Source organism: Nannospalax galili, unplaced genomic scaffold (genome assembly GCF_000622305.1).
Source record: "Nannospalax galili isolate Female #2095 unplaced genomic scaffold, S.galili_v1.0 scaffold1037, whole genome shotgun sequence".
NCBI lineage: Eukaryota > Metazoa > Chordata > Mammalia > Rodentia > Spalacidae > Nannospalax > Nannospalax galili.
Window position 1 is genome coordinate 312,346 of NW_008340043.1, and position 23,131 is coordinate 335,476.

At 52.0% G+C, this 23,131-nt stretch overlaps 1 protein-coding gene across 1 annotated transcript in view; it reads right to left on the reverse strand.

Annotated features, from left to right (window-relative positions):
* Kcnb1 (potassium voltage-gated channel subfamily B member 1) overlaps positions 1–23,080 on the reverse strand; it is a 94,370-nt gene extending 71,290 nt beyond the window's left edge. The window contains exons 1-2 of the mRNA XM_008834854.3: positions 22,921–23,080; positions 21,648–22,378 (exon numbers count right to left, since the gene is read on the reverse strand). Of these exons, the coding sequence (XP_008833076.1) occupies positions 21,648–22,214 (567 nt within the window). The 5' untranslated portion in view covers positions 22,215–22,378; positions 22,921–23,080. The remainder of the gene's footprint in view (positions 1–21,647; positions 22,379–22,920) is intronic.
* Between the last annotated feature and the right edge of the window lie 51 nt (positions 23,081–23,131).

Consider the following 23,131-nt stretch of genomic DNA (forward strand, 5'->3'; position numbering starts at 1 on the left):
CACCTACCTCTGCCTCCCGAGATTAAAGGCATTTGCCACCACACCCAGCACAGGATTTGGACTCTTACAAGGATCCTTGGCTGAGTCTCCCCTGCAGGCAAAACCAAGTTAGCTATCCAGAGACAAATGGCAGCCATACTGATTCACAGCGAAGGTGCCACCCTTCTGGCTCTCCTGCCCACTGTGTAAAGGTTCCCACTGATGGATCTACCTTTCTGCAGGGAAAAGCTCCAGAAGGACCCAAACTCCTCTCTAATACACAGATGGTCCCCTTTATCCTAAAGCCAGCAGGTTGCAGGCTTCTGTGTGGCAGAGGGGTCTTAGTCATCATGAAGTCAAATGCCTTTTGTGTCAACTCTATTTCACTAAAATAAATGAATTAAACAAGAGCTGAAGTGAATCCCACTTTGGGCACCTCATGATTTCACAGTGGCCTGAGACCCAAGCTGGTCTTCCTGCCCACATCCCTCCTCTGGCCATGGGGATAGTTCAGAAAGGACTGTGTGATATGGGAGCGTCAGACAGGAGCCAGTCCTGGACTGTTGCTGGAAGAACCAGGAAGCAAGGCTCTCTGCCAGCATCCTTGCTGGGAAGATGGAGTCTGGAGAAATTACAGAGGGGAAATGACCTGTCAGAGGCTGCAGGCCCTGATGGTGGCCCTGAGATTAGAGCCATATCCGCCTGCCCTGAAGGGGGATAGCTTTCTGATAAATTCACTGGAATCTTCCACTTGATGCTTCCTTTAGAACTTCCATTTGCTAGTGTTAAAGGCTTCACATGCATTTACTTAAACAAAATTCATTAACACACCATAAAACTGAACTCGAGTGGGGAGCTCTGCACAGTGGGCAGGAGAACCTGGAGGCGGGCCCCCGGGTCCATCAGAGCACTGATAGGAGACACTGGAGTTACCTACCACACAGCACATCTGAGCCACGTGTGAAGACTGTCTGTTCCTTTCAGAGAATCAGAGCCTTCTGTGTGGATTCCAGCCACAGATCCTGAACTATCTCACATGCCGTGTGCCAAGCCGTGTGCCATTTGCTAAGCTTTCAACTCTCCATCCATCCATCCATCCATCCATCAATCCATCTACGCATCAAGGAGGGAGCCAGGCACAGGAGAGGTGCAGGCAACACTCACAGCCCAGACAGGAAGACACGTGGTGTTCAGGAAGAAGCCTTAGGCTGGTATGAATTTCAGTGGGAACAAAGGTCGCTGGAGAGAGGCCCACAGAAGACCTGTGATTGCAGAATTTTACTTATTTGGAGATGGGGGAAGACTTCCTGGAAGACGTGGCATTTCAATGTAGGAGCTTTGGGACAAGGAGGGCCACTCCTGGGTGGGGAGGAGAGGGAAAACATTCCAGGCAGGAATGCATGTGCAAGACTTGAGACAGGCAGGAACTTGGCGTGAGATCAACGAGTCAGACGTGGGAGCCAGGAGATAGGGGTGGGGAACAGAATCACAGAGCACAGAGCCTGGCTTGTGGGATATTTGTTGGCCACTTTGCACACGACCCACTCTGTACAAGTGAAATGGAAAGCCCCAACCTGTTCCATATACACAGATGAGGAAAGTCTGCCGCCCTTACAAACATCCAAACAATTAGGATTGTTTGTGACTTGGGGACTTTGAGTTATAACAACCACCTCCCTCATCAGGAACCTCCAATTCAGAGCAGGCTATCCCACAGTGAAGAACTTCAGAATCCCAAAGTAGTGACCCAGGGGGTCTGAGGCTGAATTCTCAGGTTGAAATACCCACTGTTAGAGGGAACAGTATCAAGTGAGGGAAGCCAAAGAGGACTTCGTAGGCAAAGCCCAAAGGATGAATGAGAAGGTCCAGGGGCCCAGGGTAGATGCTGAAAGGCATCCTGGTCAGACGGCACGGCCCCTGCAAAGGCCTTGAGTTTCAAGCCAGGACAGTGTGATGTACGTGAATGAAGGTGTATGTGTGTGTGTGTTGGGGGGGGTTCCTGTAGGCCTTGGTGGTCAGAGAAGGATCCTAGAAGTTACCCTGAGGGCATTAAGAAGCCAGGGCTTGGTGAAGGCCTTCCCATATTCCCACTTCACCTGGCCATTATCTTAAACACCTGTGTGCAGGAGTGACTGGGACAGAGGAAGGCACTGTATAGAGAGATGAGAGGATCCAAAAACTAGGACCATCTGAAGGAGCAAGAGTCATTCATTCCTTCACAAATACCTAGTGCCTATTTTATGCTGGACACGGTTTGGGCAGTGGAGAATGGAACCTTCCAAGTCCCTGTCCAGAGGAAGAGCCCGGCCTGCAGGACGGGGGGCAGGGCATGACAGGCTGAAACCTGGGGAGCCCCAGCCAGCAGTCCCTGCGCATCCCTTCCTGCTGCACGTCCGCCCCTTCTACACTGTAATTAGACTTCAAAGATTATTCTTCAGCAGCCTTCACTCCACAATCGATGAAGCTTTCTCACTTGGCACCTACACGGCATTTGTGGTGATGGCAGCAACGAGGAAACTTCATTCCTCTTCCCACCGGCCCTGAGCTGGTCACATCCTCCCATCCCCTGCCCAGGGTAGCCACAAGCTGCTGGCACACCCTGGACCCTTGTCCAGCCCCATTTGTCCATAGCTGGATGACAAGGCAGTGCGATCTCCAGGGCCCCCACAGGGTCCCAGGCCTGTTTCCCTTGCACACACAACAGGGCAAAGGGGCTTTGGTAGGCATGGCAGGAAAGCCCAGCTTCCCCTGCCTGGATGAGGGTCAGAGGAGCCTGCTGGCTAAGTGGAGACTTGAGAACCCTCTGTGGCTTCCATTTCTTCAGGAGCAGATGCCAGGAGGGAGGCGGGGGATGATGACACACGGGTGGGGGGAAGCGCACGCTGGGATGAGCAGTCACAACTCTTCTCTGCTTGTTCCTGCCAGAATTCTGACCTTGACCCTCAGAATTCCAGCCCTGGACATGAGTTCCAACTGGGAACATTGCTGTCTGACCTTGCCGGCTAGTTTTCCATCACGCAGGACAAAGCTCAACCCACCCTCCTTGGGTTCAGTTATAGACCTGAGGGTTCCAATCAAGGGTGATAGTGACCTTGAGGGGTGGCACTCCAACATAAGACCCAGCGGTGATCCTGAGAGCCTGGGTTCCAATCCTGAAGACCAAACCCCGCACGCCCTAATCTCTCCCAGAATCTCTGAACGCCCAGGCTCTTCTGCCTGAAATAGAGCTGGTGTTTTCCACAAGGATGCTGTGTCGGATCCCACACAAGAAATTCCTTCTGGGAGTGCTGGGAATGTGGCTCAATGGGTAGAGAGCTGCCTAGCATGCACCAAGCATACAACCATGCCTGAGTTCCATCCTGAGTACTGCATAAACCGGGTGTGGCAGCTCATACCTATCATCTGGGCACTCAAGAGGTAGCACAGGGTGGTCAGGTCAGATGGAGCATTCTGGTTGTGTACACCAGCTTCTTTCAGAGTGAGGTTGGCAAGGCTGGCGTTTGAGTGGGAGACTCAGCAGACCCCTCCCTACCTGCCTGCTGCTCTAGCTGGGACAGGGGTCTTTTGCCTGTGGATGGGGACTTCTGCCATAACCTCTCCTGGGTCTCAGGCTTTAGGGCTGAGCCTGAGCTAGCCGGCAGCTTCCCTGGGGCTCCTGACTCGAGCTTCTCACCTCCTGACACGTCTTCATCTCTGTCACTGTCGTTCTCTGTCAGTCATCTCCATTTGACAGGTCTTATTGGTCCTCTTTCTCTGAAGAACCTTGGGGACCCCGGGGGCCCTGTTTCGGTCACCCTCTGTCCTCTCTCCTCCAGGACCTCCAGCAGAGAACTCTCCTACTAGCTCCATCCATCCAAAGGCCCTGGGCTATAGGGGTCAAAATTGGCTGGCACCAGGCTGGAGATGTAACCCAGTGGCTAGAGTGCCTGCCTGGTATGCATGAAGCCATTCCCAGTGCCATATAAGCCAGGTGTGTAGTGATGCATGCCTGTCATCTGAGCACCTGTGAGGTATAGGTAGAAGGATTAGGGTTCAAGGCCATCCTTGGCTGTTTGGCAGGCAACACTGGCTTTCTGAGCACTTTCAGGAGCGGCTCAGTTATGCAGGGCCCAGTGTTTCCACTCCCCCTTCTAGGGCTGGGGAGATCTAGCGGTGCTGCTGCTCAGTGATGAGGACCCCAGTTCAATCCCCAGTGCCCACGTATAAGCTGGGCATGATAGCAAACTACACACCCATTTCCCAGCTAGGCAAACAAGTCAGAAGGACAAAGGTCAGCCAGGGTTGAACACCTCCCATACCACACATGGGGTCCAAAGGAATCACCACCCATTTACTTTCCAGAGCACCTGCATGTGAGAGGAGGGCAGACTGCTTTTGGAAGCGGAGGGAAGGATGCCTGCCCCAGGGACTAGTTTTGCTGTAAATCAGAGACATTTCATCACAGAAATGACCCCAAACTGGTCATTCAAGGTCAAGGACAACCTCTTTGAAGAGCTGATACAAAAACCAAGATCTAGAGAAATGAGGAGGGACTGACTGACCCAGCCAGATACAGAGCCAGAGGCCCAGAGAGGGTAAGTGAGCTGTACAAAGTCACGAAGCTAACTTTCGCTCTCCCTTCTCTCATAAATACTGGGCCCCCTCCCCTGCACCAGGCCCTGAGGGAACCTCAGATCTCAGGCTGAATCATCATCATCGTCGTCATCATTATCTAGGCTTTTGACTATACCTCTAAAAGCAGCTATGCCTAACAAGTCAATGAGTGGAACTTGGCTGTTCTTATAAAACTTTATCTATAAGAAAGGCAGCCCACCTACTCCATTTTAGAACCCCACCCTAGAAACAAAAAGATTTGCTTTACCTACAGGAAGGAAGCTGGGAGCTGTTGAGGCCATGTTGGTATAGCCTGACAAGAAGCCAGGGTAACAGGAGACCAAGTTCTGATGATGTCCTTAAGCCCCTGGATCCCACCATGCCTGAAGCCTCACCCACCTCAGAACTTCTCAGTTACTGGGATCATCTGAGCTGCGTTTGCCACAGGCTGCCAGAAGGATGTTAACTAACAGACCCGTGCCTCATCAGCACCAGCATGGTGCCCAGCATGTGCTAACATACACTCACTCAATGGTTGTCTTGAAAACAGGCGGCATCCAGACGGGCTCTCAAAGTGCACATGCAGGCACACACACACACACACACACACACACACACACACACACGGAGGACTTGAGAAGTCCAGAAATGAAGCCACCTTTTGAATTGAAGGGATTGTCCCCAGGCTGCAAGGGAAGACAGTCAAATTGAAGCCGCTGTTTTAAGGAGCAGAACCCACAAGGTCAAGCAAGCACATGAGCCAGAGTGTGAAGAGATTAGGGGTCACGCTCAGAGAGGAAGGGGTTCAGAGTGCAGATCAGTGGGTGGGAGGCTGGCTGCCTGCTGCCTTGGACTCTTTTTCATGTACCCTTGCAAGTCTTGACTGCCTCTGGGCACAAGTAGGTCTACAGAGGCTCTGAGAGGCAGGACCAGCCAAGGTCAAGGGCCCTGTGGCTCACACAGGCCCTGAAGAGAGTCAGGGATGGCCATGGTGGCAATTAGTGCCTATGATGGAAGTGCGGGATTCTAGGCCCGTTACCTGTGGCCTAAGTGATGGCCTGGAGCTGACAAAGAGCCTCATTCTAGAAAAGCTGGCACCTGCCTGCCGGGCCACCGTGAGCAATTATGGCGGAGACCAGTCTCATTGCTGAGGGAAAGTGGGGCAGTAGGGAGGTGGGGACACCTCAAATGCCCAAGGTTCTGTGTGAACAGGGCAAAAGGACACTTCTCTGCCTACAAAGTGTGGAGACGGGCAACAGGCAGGGTGAGACGAGGGAAAAGGGCATGAGTGCATACACCTAGGAGGCCTTTGACTAATCCTCTGATCAGTCATCAGGATCATGTGTACTGCTTGTTCAATTACTCAACAAAGCTTTGCTGACAGTTAGCTGCAGCAGCAGTAATACTTGATGTACACAGGTGTCTGCTTGCTGAGTGCTTTGTGGACAGTTGGTACAACAGCTCCGGGTGTTCAAGTTATGAGTGAGGAAACCGAAGCCCAGAGAAGTTACTTCCCAGAGGGCAGGTGGAGGGTTTGAATCCAGGCTGTCAGACTGCAGAGCCTCTTGCTTTCAAGCCTTCCTGTCCCTCCATGACAGGCCTGGATCCACACAACAGTCCACAGGTAAATTTTCACCATCCTTTGCCTCAGGAAGGTGTGCACGGGTCAGGTGCCCAAGCCCAGAGGAGGGGGCAGTCAGCGCTGCCTGAAGCAGGAAGGGAAGTCAGGCATTGAGGGTAAGAGAGTCTGCAGGCAAAGAAAGGGAAGGAGTATGAGGCAGAGGCCTCAGTGTGGACAGAGGCGAGGTGCAGGCTAGGGAAGGACAGAGATCTGGGTTGTAGACAGGTGGGGACTGAGGGAACAGGAGATGTGAGTGTGGGATGGGCTGGGGCTGGAAGGCCAGGCTGAGGGGTCTGGACTTTGTCATGAGGGTCATGGCACCATGGAGGAGTTTCTAGAAGGGAGTGGCTCACAGGAGCAGAAGAAAATTGAGAAAGAAGGTTCTGGTGGCTCTCGGAGAGTGGGCTGGGTGGAGAAGACTGGAGGCAGGGAACCCAGGGTGGAGGCTCAGGGGCTCAGAGGAAAGGCCAGGCTTGGGCTGTGACCCCCAAGGTCATGCCTCTGATCACCTGCCCCAACTCTCTCACTGCCTCTTGGCTACAGCGGACTACCCCACTGCCCTTCAAGTATCCCAGTCTGTGCCTGCCCCAGGGACTTCTCACATGCTGTTTTCTGTCCATGTGTATGTCTGTCCCCTCCCCTTTCCCTGCTTACCTCTGCTCCATTGGCACCTACCTGGCTCTACCTGCTCCCCCAGTTCCTAAGCACGTCTCCTACCCTGGCAGCCCTTACTCCGCAGCAACACTGCAGTATCTGAGACTGATTAGAAACCCAGGCCTGGTGATATATACTGTAATCCCAGTACTCCTCAGAAGGTGGAGGCAGGAGGATCAGGAGTTCAAGGTCATCTTTAGCTACATAGTGAGTTTGAGTCCAGCCTGGACTACACGAGACCCTGTCCAGCAAAACCAGAGAAGTAGGGGAATACGTCACATCCAGAAAAACTTCCTATGGGTCCTGAAATACAAAGATGCTGAAAACATCCTCGAGTAGCTTTCTCCTGCTACAAGGCAGAGCTCTCTTCTCAGTACCCACACCGGTCCAGCAAGCGTCCGTCTCTCCCAACCGCCTCCCATCTCCTGATTTCCTCTGTCTACAGTGACACTGTCAGCATGTGTGTTTATCCCACTCTCTCCCCTCCAGGAAGGCCAGGGAGCTGGCCATGGGAGCTGGCATCTTTGGTTTTGATCTCTGCAGAGCCCCTGACTCCCAACACAGTGCTCAGCGTTCAGCAGGAGCTCAATAAATCCCACTGACTGAAGAAACAGACCAGGCCCCATAGCAACAGCCGGGGTTTGCGTATTCATGGCTCTGGTTCATCACAATTATCTCATGATACTCTTGTAGTCCCCTACAAGTCAGGACTACAGCTAGCTCCATTGTATGGAGCAGCAAACTGAGGGACTCAATGCCAGGCTAAACACTGGCCAGTGCCCAAGATCTCCACAAACAGACTGGATATCTCTGGCCACTGGGGAAGCTGGGGGAGGCAGTAGCTCCCTGGAGCTGCCTCCACATCTCACAAACACCCTGGATTCAGGCTCCAGCCCCTGCTCACCCAGTGCCCTGCCCCCACCCTCTTGCAAGTCACTGGCACCTCCTCCTAGGAGGATTACTAGCTCAGCCCTCCACTCACTGACACCCACTCTCCATGTGACACCTAGGCTCTGTGACAAACCCTGGGCACACAGGACAGTCCCCCACCCCAACATGTCCATCCCCCAAACAAGAAGACCAAGGATGAGGAGCTAGGGTGGGTGGAGACCCCATGCAGGCTCTTCAGTGGAGGGCAATAGATGTGACTGGGAGTCAGACTTCTAGCACTGGGTAATGGCAGCAACAGTCCCCAGTACACAAACAATTCCCTTTTGTCCAGTTGGTAGCAATTTGCTGCTAGCTCTGTGATGGCCTCACTCTCTCAGTCACTCACTCATTCGTTCATTCGTCACACAGGCCTTGAGGTTTTGCTCTGTAGCATCAGCCACTGCCCCAAGCACTGAGCAGGCAGTGAATGAGACAGACAAAACCCTGTCCTTCAAAGCCACAGCCAAGGGGTGGGATGAGACAGGAAACCATGGTTCAGGGATAACGCTGTGTCAGCAGGCTAGGGGTACGGACAGAGCTGGGGTCATCCTTGGGTGTAGAGTGGCCCCCCACCACCACACAGCTTCACTGAGATCTGAACAAAGTATAAACGAGTCCTGTGGCCGTGTGTAGGAGTGCAAAGGCCTGTGGTGGAATGGTGCCTATGCATGTGAGGAAGAGAGGCGCTGGTGGAGCTGAGTGTGTGGGGTAGTTTGTTGGAGAGGGAGGATGTGGGGATGTAGGGAGAGGAGCTGTAGGTCCCTGTATGGCCTGTTCTTCTTTTGCTTTTTCCTTTTTTGTTGTTGTTTTGAGACAGAGTCTCGTGTAACCCAGGCTAGTCTCAAACTCACAGTATAGCCAAGGGTGACCTTGAACTTCTGATCCTCTTTCCTCCACCTTCTGAGTGCTGGAATTAAAGGTGTGCACCACCAAACTGAGTTTACGTGGGGCTGGTGATGGGATTGAGGCTTCATGCGTGTGAGGAAAGCTCTCTACTGACGGCTACATCGCCAGCCCCCATACAGGATTTTGACAGGAGTGAATTTCTGGGTGTGGAAGTCAAACTGTAGGCTGGGGTTGGGAAAGCAGCAGGCAGGAGGGGCTCTGGGTGACACAGAGAGAGGACAGGGACAGCAGTGGGTGCTGAGAAGTGGCCACATTCTGGTCAAGTGTCCAACTGCCTCACGCTCCCGCCCCACCAGGTGCTGTGTCCCCTCCAGCTACAAGCCAGAATAAACCCTTCTCACCTTAAGTGGCTTCTTGCCAGGGTTCCTCTCTTCCTGACTTCCAGCAAGCTTCCATGGGTAAGAGGAAGGAGGGGGCCACACTGGATATCTGAAGCTGTCCATTATCCCATGACAATGACAGCAGCCCCTGATTCACATGGCCGTACTGGTCACCGCCAGCACTGTGTGGGGCTCCACAAGCATCAGTACCTTCCACTCCCGCCATCCCACAGCGCCCTCCACTGTTGCACCTCCTGCCACTCAGCATCAGCCAGGGCAACAGACAGGGCAGAAAACAGGAGGCACTCGCCCCTCAGTTCTACCACAACAGAGGCCTAATAGGGAACCTGAACACAAGACTCTTAGAAGAAAGACCAAAGAGAGAACTTCCCAGAGTTGGAGCTGGTGATAGCATCTGAGAGGTCATACCCAAGTCACAGAGAGCAAAAGAAAAAAAATCTCGGAGGGCTGGGGGATGTGGCTCAGTGGGTAGTGCTTGTTTGCCGTGTATGGACGAAGCCTTGGGTTCATGCCCAGCACTGCACTTCCGAGGTGGAAGCAGGAGGATCAGAAGTTCAGGACCAGCCTGAGCTGCATGGTGAGTTCAAGGCCAACCTGGACTACGAAAACGCTGTCTCAAAAACAGAAATGGGCATCATCAAAGTTAAATGCAGCTGTGCTTCGAGAGCCAGTGTCAGCAAAGAGAAAACCACCCGGGGATGGGAGAGATGTGTGCAAGCCGTGCACACACACTAGAGGATTTTTACCGTCCAACAACAAGAAATCAAGTAACTCCATCTCGATTTTAAATTAAACAACGTGGGGCCGGTGAGATGGCTCAGCAAGTAAAGGTGCTACCAAGCCTGATGACTTGAATTTGATTGATCCCAGAGCCCACATGGGGAAAGGTCTTCTGACCTCTACAAGGGGGCCAGGGCACTCATGCACCCCCCCCATACACACACACACACACACACACACACACACACACACACACGCACACACACACACACGCACACACACACAAAGAAAAAAAAATTAAAGAAACCAAGTGGCTGCTTCTCTTAAGATGATGCATAGATGGCAGCAGGCCTGCGCTGAGACACTCAGCATCCCCAGCGTCAGGGAGGCGCAAAGCTACAGCAAGTCATGGGCTCCCATTCATTAAGACGGCCACTGTGGACAGACAAAAACAGCCATTGCAGTGCACAGCAGGAATCCCAGCACCGTGGAGGCTGAGGAAGGAGAAACTCTAGTTTGAGATCAGTAGAGAAAACAACAACAAAATGCTAGCGTTGGCCCAGGGGTGGGAAAATCAAAACTTTTTTCCCTATTGGCAGGAATGTAAAATGGCTGCTATTGAAAATGAGTCTCTAAAAACTCTATTAATGGGCTGGGGAGATAGCCCCACAGGCAAAGCGCTTGCCACACAAGCACTCCCCAGAATCCATATAAAAGTCAGACATGGGCACATCTGTGGTCCCAGCACTCCTTCAGTGAGAGAGATGGGAAGCAGAGAGGATCCCCAAGGGCCTGTGGAACAGTTAGCCTGGTGTACGCAGTGGAGACCATACAGGTCTTGTCTCAAACAAGGTAGAAGGAGAGGACAGACCCCTGAAGTTGCTCTGACCCCCTACTTATGTGTCGTAGTATGTACACACCCACAATCACACATACAAGTTCACGTATACGCTGAGAGTGCCTGATCTGGCCTCCACGGGGTGTAGGGGCTGAGAACTCAGCAGACCACCTGACAGCACCTGGATCAGGCCTCCCCACGTGGTGATAGGGTCTCCCTGTAGCCAGGGCTGGCTTGGATCTCCATACGTAGGCCAGGCTGACCTTCAACTCACAGAGATCTGCTTGTCTCTGCCTTCTGAGTGCTGGTATCAAAGGTGCTTGCTACCATGCCTGGAATTTCTATTTTAAAATGCAGATCGTTACATGAATGAAGTGTGGGGTAGGTGGAGGGGAAGCACAGAGGAAAAGCAGTTGGCAGTGCTGGTAACTGGGTTGCCCGGCATTGCACCTGCTGGGCATGACATGGCTGTATTTCACATGGTGGTTAGGTTAGGCTGTGGGTCTGGCTGTGGCCAATCACTTGAGTTACAATGTCAAAATTCCTATGAATCTAGAAATATAATTAAATTTGAAAATAAGACAGAGTAGCTCTTATGCTAGGCAGCTATTTTGTTTATTTATTTATGTTTACTTCTTTTTTCTTTTCTATTTCTTTTTAAAAATAGTTTTTATTGAATTTGTTCTTTGGCAATTTTATATTTGGATACAGTGCCTTCTGATTATTTTAATTTCTAATTATTTCCAGTCTCTCATCCTACCCCTAGTCCTCTGTCTTTCCCCCACTACAAGTTCCTTTCCCATGTTCATGTCTTTTTGTTTGGTTTTGAGTCCGTCTGAATTTAACTAGGGTCATCTACGTGATCATGAGTTTGGAACTATATGTTGTAGCCTGGTGGGCTCTTAAGTGGATATACGACTGAAGACATTGACTGCCCACGCCTAGAATTCATCCACGGGCTCCTCCCCACTTCATGTTGACTGTTAGTCGGCCCAGTGTTCTGCAAGTCCAGTGCAGGCAGCCTTGGCTGCTGGAGGACCATGACTGCATTGGCCGTGCCATGCCCAGAAGACAGCATTTCACAGCCCTCGCGCTGTCTTCCAGCCCTCACATCCTCCCTGCCTTTTCTTCCCAGATGTTTCCTAAGTTGGTGTCCATCTGTGTCCTCCCCCTCCACCCCCAGGCTGGCCTGGAACTTGCTTTGTTGTAAGACCTTGAACTGATTTTCCTGCCTCTACTCCTGGTTAATGCCTCTAGTCATTTTTCTCTTAATAACCAAATGAGATATTAAAAATATAGAACCATCAACATTGTCCTCTCTTACAATTAATATATAACAAGTGACATAAGAGGAGATAAAATATGATGAAGTCATTATTTTTCTCATAATTAGTATGAAACATCGAGTCATGAATAAATGCTGTCTTTCAGAGCCCCCAAAAAAACCAACAACAAATTCATGTGTACACACACATACACACACACACACACACACACACACACACACACACACACACACACAATGGAATACCTACTGGGTATGCACTGGGCATGCACTGGATATGCACTGGGTATACACTGAAAGAAGAATTGAAAGCCCAAATTCCCAGAGCTATTTGCATCTCCCCGTTCATAACCCAAAGGCTGAAAATAATCAAGTGCCCATCAATGCATGAATCGAGAAACAAAATGTAGCATCTCTACAAGATGGAATAGTATTCAGCCTTAAAAAGGAAGGACATTATGACAGGATATGGCTCAAATTAACCCTGAGGACATCGTGCTAAGAAAACAAGCCAGTCACAAAGGACAGAGGATGTGATTCTAGCATGTAGCTTCCTACAAGAAACAAATTCACAGAGACAGGAAGTAGCAGTGTGGGCACCAGGGGCGGAAGGGAGTGCTGTTTGACGGGGACAATTTTAGTTTTACAAGATGAAATGTTCTGGAGTTTGGCCGCATAACAACCTGAGTGTACCAAACTGCACACTTAAAAGGGCAAAGACAGGAAATCTCATGTTATTTGGATTTTACCAATTTTTTAAAAAAATCACCTAGATGTAGGTGGGGGATGTGGCTCCATGACCAAGTCCTTGCCCCCACCGCCCCCACCCAGCTTGTGCAAAGGTCCTGGGCTCTACCCCCAGTGCTGCGCACACAAACATGATCACCTGGGGCGTGCTCCCATCACAGGTCCTGGCATGGGTGTTTCCAGAGCTCGGGTGACCCAGGCACATCCACACCCCAATCCAGCAAGGCAAGGTGCTTCTGGGGCACACATAGCCCAGGAGTGCAGAGTAGATCCTGAACTCAGTGCACATCCAGCCTGTGGGAGAGTCTCACATGACAACATCACTTCTTGTTATGTACCTCAGTGAAAAAACAGGATTGGCACCCTCACCCCCCCCAACTTGGACCTGGAGTGTCCCTCCTGTGTCAGGTTCTATTTGGTCGAACCCGTGCCTACCAGAGACATTCAAAGCAAGAATATCCACCTAGGGAGAAGGCAGGGCCTATCTGTACAGATTATCTTATAAACAACACTCAACACTAACCTGTGTCTCTGCGAGTCCCATCCATTCCCATCCATCGGTCTTTGGGGACAAACATATTCTGGATCCATAGCCAGGAACACCCCTGAGTCAAGCAGAAAGTGGCAACTCGGGAGCTGGGTGCAGTGGTGCATACCTTCAGTCCCAGCATTCAGAAGGCAGAGGCAGGTAGATCTCTGTGTGTTTAGGCCAGCCTGGTCTACATAGCAAGTTCCAGGCCAGCTAGAGTTGCATGGTGAGATCCTCCACTAGGGACCTCTCCCTGGGGCTCACCCACACATTTCTGAAGGTCATTCCCACAGCTCAGAGGTCAAAGAGGGACACAGCAGTCAGGATGTCCTGGGTGGGCTCTGCCCCAGCTTCCCATTCTCTGTGGTGCTCTGGACCAGCCACCTCACCTCTTTGAACCTCAGTTTCCACAGCTGTAAGAGGGGAACAAAAGTGCTTCCCTCAGAAGATCCCAGGAGATCCAGCAGGGCTGTGGAAGGGGCACTTAACGCCCCCTTGGTGTGCGTGCACACGAGTGTTCAAGTGTGTATGTATGCGTGTACGTAGACACATATGTGCCACGGTGTGTGGAGGTCAGAAAACAACCTCAGTGTAGGTCCTGGCCTTCCATCTTCTTTGAGGTAGGGTTTTCTGTTCACCTCTGTATTGGTTCACCAGCTTCTGTACATTCTGTCTCTGTCTTCCAAACGGCCTTCGAAGTATAAGTGTGTGCTACTGGGCCTGGCTTTACATAGGTTCTAATGATTTGAACTCAGGTCTTTACACTTGCACGGCAATCGCTTTACCCACTGGGCCATCTTACCAGTCCCATTTAATGCCCTTTGCACTGTGCCAATGCTGAGAGTGACTGTCACCACTGCCTGTCACCACTGCTGCTACTGTTTTTGTTTTAATACAAGAAATGAAGGCAAGATTGAGCATGCCCAGCCAACCTGGGATTTGTGCAGATGAGACCATCCAGCGGGGCTGATGCAAGATGCCCACCTAGTTCACAGTACAACCCAGGACCTGCTGATAGGTGAGGCTTCCATGGGCCTTTGGCTGGTTTTTCCAGAGTCTGGTCCTAAGTACATGCAGTGAGATGTGGGAAATGATGTTAGAAAACTATGTTGGAGAGAAGGAAGGGAAAGGGGTCAAAAAGTGTGGGTTAGCAAGCAAAGCCCCACTGGGAGCCAGGGCCTCTGCTCCATCCAGCAGAGGAGGAGTCGAGAGTCAGCCTGGCACAAGGCAGCTATGACACCCCTGTCAGCAGGCTCCTCTGCCAATTCGTGCTGAGGGTGGTTCCTGGCAGGGTGCTGGCATCCCAACTTTCCCGGGCTCCAGTGACCAGAGAAAAAGCCTGTAGGTTTGCAGAGACTATGTAGCCTTTTCTCAAAAAATGTTCTGAAAAAGAGTTTATTTCTCTCATAGAAGGATTGAGTGAGATGGTAAAACCCCAAACCCTCCAGTTACTCAGGCTCCCTGTGCTCTGGCTGGATTGTAAAGGCTTTTTATGCAGTGTAGTACCACATTTACTTCTGGGGGTGATTCAGTGAGGTGGGCACTGCTGTGGGTCCCACACAGCTTTCACTCAAAGGAACCATAATAGTTTGACCCAAAAGTGCTACCAAGCACTGGGAGTTCACTAAGTACTGGGTATGCAGTTGGTGCCTAATGCATGTACATTCTCCTCCAGTTCATTAAACTTTGGCCAAACTGCTCCCTTGGTCAGCACTCTTCCTTCCTAAGCTGCCTACAGCCCTGAGAGAACAGTTGCCCATAGACCCTGTCACCCCTGCCTCAGGGTAGGACTAGAGCGATCCTGGAGCATACATGGGGCCTCAGGGGTCAGGGAATGGCCTCAGTCTTTCACTCACTTGCTATGTGACCAAGTAAGTCATGGGAGCATCCTGGCTGTTGAGTTTCCCTTTACCCAGAGAGGAGCCTGGGCCGATCAGGTACAGCTTTAGTGCTTTTCATGCACAAAGGTACTTCACCTTCAGCGGCCCTACTGTCAGCACTACCATTGGTCACGTAGCTAGAAGGGGACTCAGCGGGGCTGCCAGTAACAGCTGTGGCCATTCACTGAGTGCTCCCCGGGCCAGGGGGGCTCTTCACTTGATCACATCTGAGTACGCATGGCAGCCTCCTCCCTAACTCTCAAATCCCTCACAGGAAACTGACTCCCAGAAGGAAAGGGATCTGCCCACCAGCATAGTCCTTGGAGAGGATGAAGATGAAGAAGAAACTCACACTTACCGCATCCCACAGTCAGAGTGGGAAACAAGCAACTCACTGGTGCTAGCTAAAAGTCACACCCACTTTTTGAAATAATAATAATAATAAATTTTATCCTTATACACTTACTTCCTTGTGTGTACGCAGGTAAGCGTACATGTGGGGAAGGGGTTGGTGGGTAAGTAAGCATGTGGATGTCATGTGGGTAAGTAAGCATGTGTATGTCATGTGGGTAAATATGCATGTGTATGTGTGGGTAAGTGTGCATGTGTGTGCAGATGCACATGTATGTGTGTGCATGTGGAAGCCAGAGATGACCTTGGGTGTCATTCCTCAGTCACTCTCCACCTTGTTTGTTTGCTTGGTTTGGCTTGGTTTTTTATTTGTTTGTTTGCCTCTTTACTTTTGACAGGGTCTCCCTAGTCCCAGCTGGCCTGGAACTCACTATGTAGACCAGGCTGGCCTCAATCACACAGAGATCCACCTGCCTCTGCCTCCCACTTGTTTTTTGAGACAGGGTGTCTCATTGTGACCCAGGGCTGTCCATTTAGGCCAAGCTAGCTGGCTAGTGAGCCCCAGGGATTTTCTTTTCTCTACCTCCCCAGCACTGGAATTACAAGCATGCACTAATCATGCCTAGCTTTTTTACATGGGTGCTGGGGATTGAACTCAGGTCCTCTTATCTGCCTGATTACCAATTGATCCACCTCCTAGCCCCCAAATTTACTCTTATAATTTCTATTTCCAAGCCACATTCCCATCCAAGACCCCACTGGCTCATCAAAACAACCTCTAAGAGGTGGGTGTGGCACCATCCCCATGGGGAGATGAACTCACTCGGATGGTGTAACGGATCCACCCAGGATTTGAGGGTTGAAAACCACAGGTTTTTGAAGAATCTGGTTCAAACCCTAGATTTTCTATTTCCACTTCGTTAAGTATTTACTGATCCTTTAGCTGTGTGGACTTAGGCAAAGCACGGTGCCTCCCAGGGATTCTGCTGGAAAGGGTCTTGTTTTCACTCATCAAACCCAGAGTCCCTACCACTAATGCAAGATCAGGTTACTAACAGCCAACACCATTATCAAAAAAGCCCACAAGGATGCTCCTGGGAAATGCTTTCCTTGAAGGAAAAGAAAAGAGAGCTCAGGAGGAAATATCGCCTGCCACCCATGGTTTAGACATGATTGTACCTGCAGTTGAGGGCTGCAACTGAAGGGCTGCTACCTTCTAACATGAGGCATCAAGCACAAGTATCAAGTCACCTTTAGGGGACAGAGAAACAGAGAGATGCAAAGACTCTTGAATCCTGGGCTTGTGAGAGGGCTCAGTGGGCAAAGGCACTTGCTACCAAGCCTGAGGACCTGAGTTCAATTCCCAGGATCCACACAATAGAAGGAGAGATTCAACTCCCCTGAATTGTCCTCTGACCTCCACCCAGGTGCCATGGCATTCTCTCTCTCTCTCTCTCTCTCTCTCTCTCTCTCTCTCTCACACACACACACACACACACACACACACACAAAGTAACAAAATAAATATAATTAAAAAAAATAATCTAGAATCCTGGTGGCATCGCTGAGCCCGTCAACTCAACCCAAAACCTGACACCTTGGAATGTCAGGAGACTTGAGGTTGCATGTTCCTCTCTATTGAAGCTGATTCGAGTTTTCTGTTCTGTTACAGCCCAAAGGGGTCCCAATACGTTCCCTGTTGCCCAGTAGGGCTGTAGGAGAGATTTCTGTGACACACAAGCTACAGAGCACCACTAATCCGTGCCTGGCACAATAAACATACTGGCAGTTTGAAGCTGTCTGTGGGCTAACCCTAAGGCTGCTTTGGGAAGGCAGACACTCGGGCCTCACATATCAGCTCCCCTCATGCTCTACTGAGAAAGGCCTGGAGAGTGTTCCCAAAGAGCGGAATCCCAGAGGAGACCCTGGCACGTCTGCACAGCCACCTCGACAGAGCTGACCCCATCTCCCAAATAGTCATCACTCAAACCGCCTCTTACCTAATGGGTTTTTTAAATTTTTGCTCCCCTGATGGAGAACCCAGGGGCCAGGCTTTGGCTTGCCTCTGACTTGCCAGAACAACCCATCAATTATTCACAGCATCAGTTCAGCCTCCCTAGGATGCTATCAGAAGGAAAGGCTTTGCTGCCTACCCAGTCCAGAGAAAAGATGCAGCAACGTATGGCTGATCACTGCACTGGCCTCCCATTAGCCCTGGGCACTGAGCTAAGCTTCCACAAACACCTCCCCACAAAGCAGCCTTGCACCTGTTTTCCAGGTGGGAGTCAGGGCTAGGCAGGGAGAGGTAAAGAAATGGACTCAGGCCAGACAGTAGGTGGCTGAGCCCAGAACTCTGGTCCGTCCTGCTCTAGAACATATGATGTGACCATTTCTGTACCTCACAGGCACCTGGGAATGAATCCTACATTTGGGCCTCAGCCTGTGGTCTCTAAGAAATCACGTCCCCATGCCCACCCCACCCCCTGGCCTCACTGTGCTGACAAGCCTGGTTTTGGAGCTTGGCGGATGGGGTAGGTACAGGTGATGGAGAGACTGGAGGCTCAGAGTGCTGAATCACAGGAGGCTTGTGATGAAGTGACTGAACCCTGAGACTGTGCTTTATTGCTTGCTTGATCCTTTCACCCATACATTTATCCATGTATGCATCCATACATACACCATCCACCCATCTACCCATCCATCCATCTACTCATCCATCCATCGACCCATCCATCCATACATCATCCATCCATCCACTCATCCTTCCATCTACCCATCCATCCATCCATCATCCATCCATCGACCCATCCTTCCATCGACCCATCCATCCATCTACCCATCCGTCCATCGATCCATACATACATACATACATCATCCATCCATCCACTCATTCATCCATCGACCCATCCATCCATCTACCCATCCTTCCATTGACCCATCCATCCATCCATCATCCATCCATCCACTCATCCTTCCATCTACCCATCCATCCATACATCATCCATCCATCGACCCATCCTTCCATTGACCCATCCATCCATCTACCTATCCACCCATCGATGACCCATCCATCTATACATCATCCATCCATCTACCCATCCATCCACCTACCCATCCATCCATCTACTCATCCATCCATCTACCCATCCATCCATCTGCCCATCCTTCCATTGACCCATCCATCCATACATCATCCATCCATCGACCCATCCATCCATCGACCCATCCATCCATCGACCCATACATACATACATACATCATCCATCCATCCACTCATTCATCCATCGACCCATCCATCCATCGACCCATCCATCCATCCATCATCTATCCATCCACTCATCCTTCCATCTACCCATCCATCCATACATCATCCATCCATCAACCCATCCTTCCATTGACCCATCCATCCATCGACCCATCCATCCATCGATCCATCCATACATACATACATCATCCATCCATCCACTCATTCATCCATCGACCCATCCATCCATACATCATCCATCCATCTACCCATCCATCCATCTACCCATCCTTCCATCGACCCATCCATCCATCCATCATCCATCCATCCACTCATCCTTCCATCTACCCATCCATCCATACATCATCCATCCATTGACCCATCCTTCCATTGACCCATCCATCCATCTACCCATCCATCCATCGACCCATCCATCCATACATCATCCATCCATCTACCCATCCATCCATCTACCCATCCATCCATCTGCCCATCCTTCCATTGACCCATCCATCCATACATCATCCATCCATCGACCCATCCATCCATCGACCGATCCATCCATCAACCCATCCATCCATCGACCCATCCTTCCATCGACCCATCCATCCATCCACTCATCCATCCACCTATCCTACTCCTAATTATTTAGAGTCCTCTGAACCAGGTACCATGATACATGTTGGGAATACAACAGTACATGATACATCCTTGTGGGTATAAAACAGAACTTGGGGATGCAATATGATTTAAAATGGTGCTTAAAGTTATGCAGGAAAGAGGCTGCATGAGGTTATAGAGTAGGGGGAGGGGACTTTTCTGGACATGCATCAAGGAAGGTCTCCAGAGAGGAAACAGTTGAACAGGGACTGCAGCAAACGGGGGAAAGGAAGAGAGGAGGCTGGCCACAGAAAGATCTGGGGAAAACAATTGTGGGCAGCAGGACAAGAAAATGCAAAGGTCTTGAGAAACAGCACAGAGGTCAGAGAAACTGGAACCAAGTCAGCCAGAAGACGGTGGGAGACGGGAGTCCAGAGAGCTTGAGGGTCAGAATCTAGAAGCTCAGACACCATGTCAGCGTGTGGATTTTATGTTGTGTGTGAATGGAAACCTCTGCTAGAATTTCAAATGGTTGAATATTAGGATCTGACTTACATTCTGAAAAGCTCGCCTTGGGCCGATGTGTGCGGAATGGATTGTGGGAAGCCAAAGTGGGAGCAGAAACTGGGGCGGAGTCTGCAGCCCTCAGTTGCCGTGGAAAGGACAGGGAGTCCAAAACTGCACTGGTGGGTACACCTCTGGCCATTCCTATTTGCCGGCTTTGTGACTTTAGGCAAGTTATGCTGCCTTTCTAAGCCTTGCTACTTGTTAGGTGTTTGCTCAGTGGCTGTCGAAGTTTGTATACTGAGGGCCAGCCCCCTGCCTGCATTCCCATCTCCACTCAGGCTGCAGAAACTGCAAGAATATAAACAGACAGCCCAGCCTGAGATGACAGTGAGGTCACAAAGCTGTCCGGGTGAGCGGATTAACCCGAGGGAGAGGAAGGTTGTTTATTCCCACACAGTGCCTCTTGCAAGCCGACCGCCAGTGCCTCACGTCAGATGCCAACCCAAACAGTACTCAGCCTACTTCTTTGAGGGGAGGGCAAATCCCCACTTCCTGCGGGAGGATCTGGTGCCTTAAGGACAGGACAGTGGGGAAGGAGGGGCCTGCCTAGGCCTCAGTGGGCTGAGCAGCAGGGGAACCTATGGCAGGCCTGGAAATAGCAAAATAAGTCTGTTGATCCTAAGCTGGTTAAGGGTGAGTGGCTCTCATCTTAGAGGGAGGCTTTCTGGACACGGAACCTGGGGCAGAATTATAGCCACAGCCTTCGAGGAGGCAAGCAAGCCTAGAGGCCTCTATTCTTCAGAGCCCAGAGGCGAGACAAAATAAGACTGTAGGCTCTTTATACCTTCCTACCAACCACCCCTTCATCTATCTATCCTTGCAGTCTTCTACTTGAGTTCCCTCAGGCAGGGACTAGTGAGGGGCCCACTGAGCCACCAAGACTCCACAATGAGAGGCCAGGCCGGGCAAGAGCCAGGCCTTGCTAATTAATTATGGCTGGACAGACAGCCTCAGTCCTTTGCCTCTGAACCTATTTACCTGTCCTGCTTCCAGTTCTCTGTCTTTCCTAACTTGATCTTGCTGGATTCCAACATCATCTCTTTGCTGGGCTCCCGCCCAATATAGCCCTGAACATACCATGCTGTCATTTATTACTATCACCTAGCACACTGGCCATGTAAGACCAGGTCCCGCCCTCCAGATACCTCCTGGTGCCACCCTGACTCAGAAGAATCTCGCCTGCCCTGGTCTTCACCCCAAGCCTCTCCCAGTATCCAAGGCCGCTGCCTCTGTCCAGCTGTCCATCCTGTGTGATTGCATTCACTCTTGCCTCTTTCCCTTCTTCACCTGTTTTCTGCTCTGATTTGGAAATTTACATCCTCTTCCAACAGGCAAAGAACACCACACCACTCGGGAAAAACTCACCAAGTAGATAAACAAGTGGCCAGCACAGCCCTCGCCCTCAAGCACCCTGCTGTGCAGCAGGCCGGTCCACAAGATTCCTGTTTCCTCACCTTTACCTTGTTCTCTTAAAATACCTATTGGTGTCCCAGTGTCCCCCAAGCATGTCTGCAGACTGCATTTATACCCTTTCTTGGGAGAAAGTGGGGTTATACACATGGGGCTAGGTATGCTGATTGCAGAGCATGGATCTGGGGTCACAAAGTTCACTAGACTGAGCTCTGCTGCATTCCAGCAAAGTATATCTCTGCTTTCCGCTGGCTGTAGTATTTTATAGTCTTAGAAACCATTTTCCCCAACAAACTGGGGGTACCCAGCTCCCAATCATCCACGGAGGGGTGCTGATGACACATGGGAAAGGGCTGAGAGTGGTGGTCCTCGCTCTGGGGACCTTGCCCTTTACTGGCATCCGTCTTAGGGAGCTGAGGAGAGCGCCTGGTGCAGCAGAGTCACAGACTCACCTTGGCGGCCACGGAGGAGTTGGGTTTCTCCAACAGGTCCCAAAGTTTCTTCCTCTTCTCTGCGCAGCAGGTGTTGTCGAACTCCTCACCCTCGCGCTCCCGCAGCGTCTCGGCCTCCCGCTTGAGCTCTTCGTTCATCTGCTCCTTCTTCTGGTGGTAGCGCGCCTGGCAGCAGGACTCCAGGTAGATCTCGTCGATGCCCCAGTAGTCCAGCTCCTGGCTGAAGCTGAGTGCGCACATCTCCTCCATCATGTGCAGGCGGCCGGTGCGGTAGAAGTTGAGGATGGAGGTGAAGGCGCCCGGGTGGCGATCGAAGAAGTACTCATTGTCGTCCAAGCTGTAGTCATCGCACAGCTCGAGCAGAGAGTCATGCGTGTTGCAGTCGCGCAGTTTGCCCAGCCGCGTGCGGGGCAGGCGGTCCAGGGTGCGCCAGAGCACTTCGTGCGCCAGGCCCCCGACGTTGAGGCGCACCCGGCGCGAACATGCCTTGCTACGCACAATCTCCATGGGCTCCGGAGGCAGCGAGCTGGTGGAGCGCGAGCCATGCTTCGTCATGCCCGCCGGCATCGCTGGTCCGGCCTCCCCCGCCCCCCCTGCCCCCCAGGCCGCTGTCACTCGACGGCAAGGCCCGCTGCCGCGGGGGCGGGGGGCGGGGAGCGCTGCGGGCCGCTGCGGTGCAGGGGTGCGCAAGGGCGGGCGTCACGGCCGCCGTCTCACCTCCATCCCGACGGCTGCGGGGCAGAAGGAGAAAGCGGACGGGTCAACCGGCCACGAGGGGCCCAGGCCTTCCCCCAGGGCCCCGGCGGGCCTTGACCTTCCCTGCTTAAGCGGCTCAGGGGGAGGAGGGGGAGGAGGGCGGAGGGCGCTGTCCCTCCCGCTGGTGCTGAAGTCAGCCCCACCCCGGGACCAGGGAGGGGCCGCCCCGGCAGGGGAGAGGCCGCAGCAGGCGCCTCAGAGGCCCGGCAGGCGCCACCCCCGCCTGTAGCAGCCCCCGCGCCACCAGGCCGGCCGGGGCGCTGTCCGCCCCGTCGAGTGCTGAAACTCCCTCCTCTGTGGGTCTCGGGTTGGAGTCCCCGAAACTGGTCCCGGAGTGGGGCGCCAGGGGAGGGGCGGGGAGAACTTTCTTTCTCTCTTTAACGAGTTCTCATCTCTCCCTACCTCTAGACAATCAGGATTTGGGGTGGGGCAGAGCGGTGCCATTGGTCTTGTTTTTCGTAAATTCTAGATTTCTTTTTTTGAAGGGGAGGGATTCTGGGGAATACCAGATGCCCACCTGTCAGAGATCACCAGGCAGCCCCTCTGTCCTAGAGCGACCCCTCTTCCTCAAACCATCGAAGCACCCCCTGAGGTAGCTCCCGAGACCAGGAGAGGGTCGAGGCGCAAAGCCAGGCTCCAGCGGGGTCCGCACCTCCCCCTGCACCCCAAGAGCAAAGGGGCGCGAAGTACCTGGATCCGCCTGCTTCGTGCTCCCCTCCCTCCCTCCC